The sequence below is a fragment of the Fusarium musae genome, chromosome 3 (assembly GCF_019915245.1).
Source record: "Fusarium musae strain F31 chromosome 3, whole genome shotgun sequence".
NCBI classification, from domain to species: domain Eukaryota; kingdom Fungi; phylum Ascomycota; class Sordariomycetes; order Hypocreales; family Nectriaceae; genus Fusarium; species Fusarium musae.
Window position 1 is genome coordinate 4,474,830 of NC_058389.1, and position 8,011 is coordinate 4,482,840.

Consider the following 8,011-nt stretch of genomic DNA (forward strand, 5'->3'; position numbering starts at 1 on the left):
AACATGAAGAGCTGAGCAAGAGGAAAGTCTTGAAGACTCCCAACGCCAATTGCCTGTAAAAGCGGCATCGTATGGGGTATATAACGAGAAAGTAGTCGCCATAGCGTATGGAAATCCACATTAGGGTTATTCGTTTCTAGCCGGCTGGCTCGCGGTGGTTTCAGTTGGTCGCCTGCTTCGTCATCCAGCACTCGGACGAGAAAGTGCCCGGCTGCGAGGATTATGAGTAGCATGATGACAGCCAGGCCTATGCGGTAGTTTGGCAGGTAGCCGACAAGAATAAGATCGTATGAGATGTAAGAGAGTAAAGGCACACTGAAGAAGAAAAGTGCCACGCCAATAGTTGTCGAGGCAGCCTTCTGGAGTACCGAAAGAAAAGGGAGGGAATGCACCGAGTTTGAATGAAAGACGGTCCAGAATGAGACTAATAAGAGAAAAAACATCGGTGAAATCAAAATTATCAAGTTAATCAGGGAGTTCGCCAAGGTATTGAGCATATTTGGGTACCGAAGCATCTGCGTCATGAAACCAAGCCCATAAGAAGCATTGCTGGTGTACATACCACCAGTCGGACCCTCATACATGTATCCACTTCTGAACGGACCTGACCAGTATAGTAAAGAGGCCCAGGAGAGTTTGCTCACTGCAGGAACAAAGAATCCAGGATATTCAATGGTCATTGATGCCGTTATGAAAGCGAATTGCAGGTAGCGAAGGTAGCTCGTTATTTCCAGAACGATTAACCAAAATGAACTAGCATTGGGGCCATGGGCGTAGGTGAGACTGTTCTGATTCACTCGCCATGATGAGAGAGCGACGATGATCAGAATGGCAAGCGGCACGAATGTCAGAACTGCTGATATACTGTCATCTAAGTCCGGTGTGATTTTTGCTTTGCCGCAGTCTAATTCTTGGCCATCGGCTTGTCTGAAGCGGAACGTTGACGCAAGAGTTTGAAATTCATGTGTGCTTTGAAAGCTGTAAAGCAGATGATAGGAGCTAAAACGCGTCTTTTCAATTCTGTTCGTCCAATTAGAATCATGCCCAGCTCTTGAGACACAGGTCTATACTTACGGAGTCAAAGCATCAGTGATAGGTAAAGGACAGTTACTTGAGAAATTCTCCAGCTTCCCAACTGAGTGGCCAAGGACTTGAAAATCAATCGAGTTTTTCAGTGAAGAAACATCAATATCTTGACAACTCATGAGCGATGCGTTATGGACCGCGAGGATATTCAACTCCAGGCTCGCGGACCGACTCTCTGCATCAATATTCCATGATCCTCGAAAGCTGTCAATCCAAAAGGGATTGATCTCAATGGAACCTATGCCTTGATATCCACGGCTGCATGGATACTTTCGAATCCAAGGCTTACTCTCCCAGATTTGCTCAGCAGAAGCCGGTAGCATCTCGCCTAGCAAAGCGAGTAAAAGACATGACCTAAAGACGATGCGGGAGATTCTCGAAGGCATAGCAAAACGCTCATGACTTCGCTTATCAGAAGATACTTGAGTTTGATGAAGGTCAACAAGCATGAGAAAAAGTCAGTTTACTTTATTTGATAAGCAGATGTCGCGTCAAAGTTTGGGGGTTCCATAAAAGGGGCTATCATCAGCCAATGAGCTTATTCTATTTTGAGATGTTCAGCGGACATGAAACGGATATAGTTAGACCTACTCTGCAAGTTCTTAAACTAAGTTAAGCTAGTTACTGAAAATAATACTTAAAGGTAACAAAATTTTAAATCCAAAAAGAGGTATAATTATTTACAATATTGAGATTGATATAGACACCAAGTAAGAGTTAACTACATCGAATGAATAACTCTATGAACTTAGGCGTGTGGTTTTGGGTAATAGGGCTCGGCAATTGATCATGTCAGGCTCTGACGCAGCAATAGAAGACTTTCTCGAATTGGACAAGACAGAAGGACCTTTCGCATAGCTTAATAACACATGAGAACCTGTTAACCACTTTTGAAATCTAATCGTGCATCCTGGTTCTGTAAATGAGGAGTTGTGGACTCTGCTTGTGGACTAACATGAGCTGTCCGTGATGCTGCAGTCGAAATCCAGCTGTATTCTCTGTCGCCGATAATACTAAATGCTGTCATAAAGCAATCTATATCAGAGTACTGTAGCGCATACCTGAATAGTCTTTTTATAATCAGGGGTTCTGCGGGGGATGTTAGGTGCTCTCGCCACTCTTGCAGGTATACAGTTCTCCATTTAAACACATAAGATAACTTGGCGTCCTCCTTTTTCCAAGTTCTCTCCACTTGCCTCATTCCATATTCTCGCCTCTTCAAGTCCAGTCTTGTTACACGTGCTCCAGGGTCCCCATAGCCCCGCTTACGACGTTCAAAGTAGCGACGCAATTCTATTTCGTCAAGATGTCCAGTCTCCCAGAGGCTCAGGAAATCCTCAACCTTTCTGTATACGGATAGAACACGAAACGCTGTATATCTGCAGCATTATATTCGCCAAGTTTATACTATATCTGACAGATCATCAAAAGTCCACGCCATCGGCGCAATGACCGCACCAGGCACAATCTTTGTCGCAGAGACTCCAGTCTTCGTCGTCCAGACCCGACACGTACGGCTTCCCGTACTCATTTACTCTTAACTGTGGCGTTTCAGGAACAGGTCCGCAGGTCAACTTCGTCCCAAATCGCCCCTTTCCCTTCTTCCCATTATGTTTGATCGACTCTCCGGCTCTCACGAATTGGATAGGTGGATAACGAGAATAAAACGGCCCAAGGCCATTACTCGACGTCTGCTCATGAATGAGGATGATTAGCAAGGATGGACTTTCCTTGTAGCTGGGTGGTTCTGGATCTTACATTATTAATTCGCCGTCTGGATAAGCTAGGATCGCTTGTTCCCGCTGGCTCCACGCTTTGTCGATGTTTCGGCGAGTCTCGCTTGTGCTGGGCCAGGGCGCTCTCGCCCTTGACGGTCTTCCCACACTCGCAAACTACGTTATTCATGGTTAAATTGGAGGTTGTGGTTGTATGGACAGGAGCGGGGTGTCTTGCGCTCGATTGGCGAAGCAGTGGGTATGCCTCTTTCGGAGGGTGTTGGTCATTGCACATAAGCGTTGACGAATAGGCGCCAGGCATCTTCGACATATGAGAACCCCGCTCGACTTCTCGATGCTGCCCAACCAAGCCCGACGTTTTCCCATGCTGAACTCAGATCCTGTAGTTAAACCCTCTTGAGGTATACTGAATCTATTTGAATTCTCTAGAGATACAAGGTCTGGATTGACTAATAACCCGATATTCGAGAGGGCTGAGTTCTCACGTATCACGGCCTCACTTTTTGTGGCTGCGGTCGAGATCATCAGAGGCTGAGCTTGTACTACTCCCTTGTGGCAAATAACGTTATGCAATAAAGAGAAGGCCACCGAAACGACACAGTCATCAAGACATCTCATAACATAGGTGTACATTAACCCTAATAGCTACGGTGCCAAGGTGTATGTGATAAAGAATAATAATATAAAGAAGCTATCCACTCTCCAAGATGAAACAGCCTCTTATATAAAGCTATCTATTGCGTTGGGGAGCAATGCGAAAGAAGAATGTGATCGAATGGGAGGTGAAAGTGGAAGCAAGACGCTTTACCGTAGTAAATACGATCAACATAAGTGTGCAACTCTGTCGATACAAGTCCTTCGAGCTCCAACTTATAGGTTCCTCATACCTAAGCAACAAATTACTGGCCTAGAAGAAGGTCAGAATAACACTGCCGGGAGCTGTTTCTGTTTGCCATGTCTCGGAGACATTAAGACCAGGTGCAGCATAACTGGCTCCGCCACCCCCGGGAGAGCCTGCTATCTCACCAGAATAAACCGTGGAATCAGCTCCGTATGCGGTTTCGTTCTGATGCCATCCACTAGCACCACCGCCTCCTCCAAAGTAGCCGCCGCCACCACCTCCGCCGCCTCCTGCAGTGTTTGTATGATTAGCAGTACCGCCATCACCTCCATTCTGACCGTTTCCTGGCTGACCTGCAGTGAAGCCGAGATAGACTCCAGAGATGTAATCACCTGCAGCACCGGGACCAGAGGTAGTACCCGCTTTGCCTCCACCCATGGTAAGCATAGTCGCAATTCCATTGCCCGGCTTGAGGAATTGATTGATGGATAAGTCCCAGCCGTCAGAGCCCCGAACACCAGAGATACTACCGCCCCTGCTTACATCCACAAAGTCAGATCTGTAAGTGTAGTATCGTTGGTCACCTGACAAGTGCCACTCATAGGCTGAATAGCAGCCTCCTCCACCACCAGCGACGACAACCAAGTCTCCCCCGACGAAGAGCGCTGATCCTGCGCCGCCAGTTCCGCCATTTTGAGTGGCATTACCACCGTTACCATATCCCTGTCCAGGGTGACCTATTCCTGTATCAGAGCCCAAGCCTTGGCCTCCAGCTATAGCCTGGATTGACTGCCCCGGTACAACTGGCATAGAACCTTGCAAGATAGTTCCATTGCCCCCTGAACCACCCCTTGGGTGACCGGAACCGCCAGTGACACTGAAAACCATGCTCGTGGCACAGGCGGGTACTTGGAAACTGGCCGATCCTGACGAATTGAGGGTTGCGCTAACTGTGGTTGATCCTGATATCACAGAGCACTCAGAAGTAGAAGTTGTAGTGCCACCACTGGTTGCTAAGCTGGTAGTCAAATCAGTTGCAGTAGCCTCAGTGGTAAAAGTGGTTTGCTGAGAAGTCGTCGAAGTAATACCAGTAGTAGTGCCATCACTGGTTACTGGGAGGGTAGCCAGATCAGTTGTACTAAGCTCGGAAGCAACAGTGGTTTGCTGAGGAGTAGTATAAGTAACGACAGTAATAGTACCGCCGCTGGTTGCAGGGAGGGTAGTAAGACCAGTTTTACTGGCCTCAGAAGTAACGGTAGTTCGCGGAGGAGTAGTGTATGTGACGATAGTGGTGATGCCGCCGCTTGTTGCCGGAAGTGTTGTCAATCCAGTGGTTGATGCAGTTAAAGTCTCAGTGGTAAGTCCACCGCCGGGGGTAACATAGGTGATAATTGTGGTAGTGCCACCTTCAGTAGCAGGAAGAGTAGTTAGACCAGTAGTAGAAGCAGTTGAAGTCTTGGTGGTGAGACCACCAGTACCAGGAGGTGTCACAAATGTTACAACAGTAGTCGTGCCTCCACTAGTAGCAGGAAGAGTAGTCAGACCAGTAGTGGAAGCAGTAGAGGTTTTAGTGGTAAGGCCGCCTCCGGGAGGTGTCACAAATGTAATAATAGTTGTAGTTCCGCCTGAGGTAGCAGGAAGAGTAGTCAGACCAGTAGTGGAAGCTGTAGAAGTTTCAGTGGTAAGGCCACCGCCGGTAGTGATATAGGTGACAACAGTGGTCGTACCACCGCTTGTAGCGGGAAGTGTTGTCAAGCCAGTGGTTGATGCAGTTGAGGTCTCAGTGGTAAGGCCACCTCCGGTGGTGACATACGTGACAACAGTAGTGGTACCACCACTCGTCGCGGGGAGTGTTGTCAGACCAGTAGTAGAAGCGGTTAAAGTCAAGGTAGTTAAGCCGCCAGTTTCGACTGAAGATGGCGTAACATACGTGACAATAGTTGTAGTGCCACCACTCGTCGCGGGAAGTGTTGTCAAGCCAGTAGTTGATGCAGTTGAGGTCACAGTGGTGAGGCCACCGCCAGGGGTTGTATACTTAACAACTGTAGTAGTGCCGCCTGAAGTAGCAGGTAAGGTAGTTAGGCCAGTAGTGGTACCCTGGCTAGTGACTGTAGTAAGACCTCCTGCTGGCGCTGATGTTGTATAGGCCCCAGTAGTGGTTTGTCCACCACTTGAGACAGGTAAGGTGGTTAGACCAGTCGTTGTTCTTGCCGTCGTCGTTTCAGTAATCAGGGGAGGTCCTGTAGCAGTGGTAATGACAGTAGTGATACCACCGCTAGTTCCAGGCAGGGTAGTAATGCCAGTTGCGGTACCCGTAGTCGTGATTGTAGTAACAAGTCCACTGGCAGGTGAGGATGTGGCTGGGGGAACAATCACTGTGACTGTGCAGTCACTACATCCCGATGTAGGGTTGATAGTCGTAGTACTTGAAATCGTGCCAGTCACTGTCACCGTCTTCTGGCCCGGACAGGTAAAGACTGTAGTCTTATGTCCTGATGAAGTCGGGGGGACAGTAGTGACCCAAGGGGTTGTTCCACTAACAGTAACAGTAACGCATTCATGGCATGCAGGTGCTGTTACAGTATTGATATCGGTAACAGTGGCTGGAACAACTACCGTAGCTGAGCACTCATCGCAATGAGGTGGCGGAGTGATAGTTGTAGTGCTTGAAACGGTGCCAGTTACAGTTACAGTCTTACGTCCGGAGCAGGTAAGGACTGTAGTTTTTCCTCCAGCTGAAGCTGGAGGAAATGTAGTGACATAAGGAACAGGACCGGTAGTAGTAATAGTAATACAGTTGATGCAAGGACTTGGGACTCCTGGAGAGGAAGTTGAACCGGAATTTGCAGGATTGTACTGCTGAAGAGGAATGAGAGTCTGAGCAGACCATGAGTTATCTGTGTAAGTGCGCGTAATAGTCGTGGTAGATGTTTTACCATCATGCACAATCACATACGGCTGGAGCATAACATCAGTCCTATCGCCTTCACAGGCTTCTGGCGCAGGAGCAGCAAAAACGCTACTCACAAGGCCTAAAGCCACGCCTATGGTAGGACGCATGGCCTGAGCGCTGTATCGGAAACAAGTGAATGATAAGGAAGCCCAGCAATAGAGGCGTAAGGAATGAATGAATGAGTGAATGATGAACGAGTGAATAAGTGAGTGAATGAGTGAGTGACAAGAGAGGGATGAGGTCGGAGATTCGCATTCACTCTACTCTTTCTTATAAATTTCGTGATTACTTTCAACAAAATGTCTCCATCGTCGAAAGCCAGGTGAGAATCAGTCATAGTTCCCTTCCGCGGCAGGGTCACAGGGCAACCTCAGGTGAGACTGGACCCTGGTAAACCAGCTGCTAAATGTAGTAGGTCTAAACTCCCCTTGGGCTTGATTGTTGACGGCTACGGACTAGCGCACGGGATGTCATAGGGGTATCGTAACATGCGCCTCTCCAGTACAGTCCACATCGCTTGTAAAACAGAAAATTATTGCATGAAACTAACCACTTGGCTGCCTGTAGTATCTGCGGCTTACATGCCGACCTGAGAATCCAAATTATCGAACTTTGTTGCCGACCTCCCTGCGTTGTATTGCGGGCAAGCCTATGTTGTTGCTTTAGTTCCAACAAATCATAAGTCCAATGTACGAAAGCCTCAAGGGGGCTGCGGTGCTGTTCTGTAGCTTGGAGAACAAATAACATACCTGATCTCCTTGAATATCAGGGGGGATTCCCATTCTGACACATGCTCTGATAAAGAGACATGTAGCAAGAAATCGACTACGGAGTTCACGTGACTGAGAACTATAATATAACAGCCTAGTTATTGGCCTTTACTGAATCAGATCCTCAAACCTTACACTCGTTTATAACTCCTAATATCAAGCAGACACCATGAAATATTCGTCTGTCTTTTTCGTTTGTTCGCTCCTTTACGGAGTAGCTTCAAGCAGTGAGCTTTCTTCAGACTGCATCTCGACACATCTGCTCCCTGTCATCACCACCTCTGTTTCCGCGCCTATTCTGACTGGCTTTGCGCCTGAAGCAACGCCTGCGTCTCCCGCTCCCGGTGCAAACAATTCACCAGAGTCTGAGTCTGTTTCTGGTCTAGCCAATCCCAGCAACGCCAGCCCTGCATCGGTCAAGCCAAATTCCCCCAGCGTCGGCGTTTTGTCTATTCAAGGCTCCGGTTATGTGAAGCCGACCGACGCTATCGTCCCTACACCATCCTCAACTTCTCATCCCGATTACGTATCTGAGGCCCCCGGCAAGATTGTTAGCAACATTGGTAGAGCTATGTGTCTGGCGGGCTCTATTGCTTTGATCGTTCAGTTGGCCGGTTTAGTCTGA

General features: G+C 48.1%; 2 protein-coding genes across 2 annotated transcripts; one reads left to right on the top strand and one right to left on the bottom strand.

Annotated features, from left to right (window-relative positions):
• Window positions 1–3,729: 3,729 nt before the first annotated feature.
• Window positions 3,730–6,723, bottom strand: J7337_004813 (uncharacterized protein; the record flags this gene model as incomplete). The annotated part of the gene is made up of 2 exons (XM_044822502.1): window positions 3,730–6,560; window positions 6,600–6,723. 2 exons carry the CDS (start codon window positions 6,721–6,723, stop codon window positions 3,730–3,732), a joined length of 2,955 nt encoding a protein of 984 aa, XP_044683835.1.
• An 832-nt stretch (window positions 6,724–7,555) lies between these two features.
• Window positions 7,556–8,011, top strand: J7337_004814 (uncharacterized protein; the record flags this gene model as incomplete). Its single annotated transcript, XM_044822503.1, has 1 exon — window positions 7,556–8,011. One exon carries the CDS (start codon window positions 7,556–7,558, stop codon window positions 8,009–8,011), a length of 456 nt encoding a protein of 151 aa, XP_044683836.1.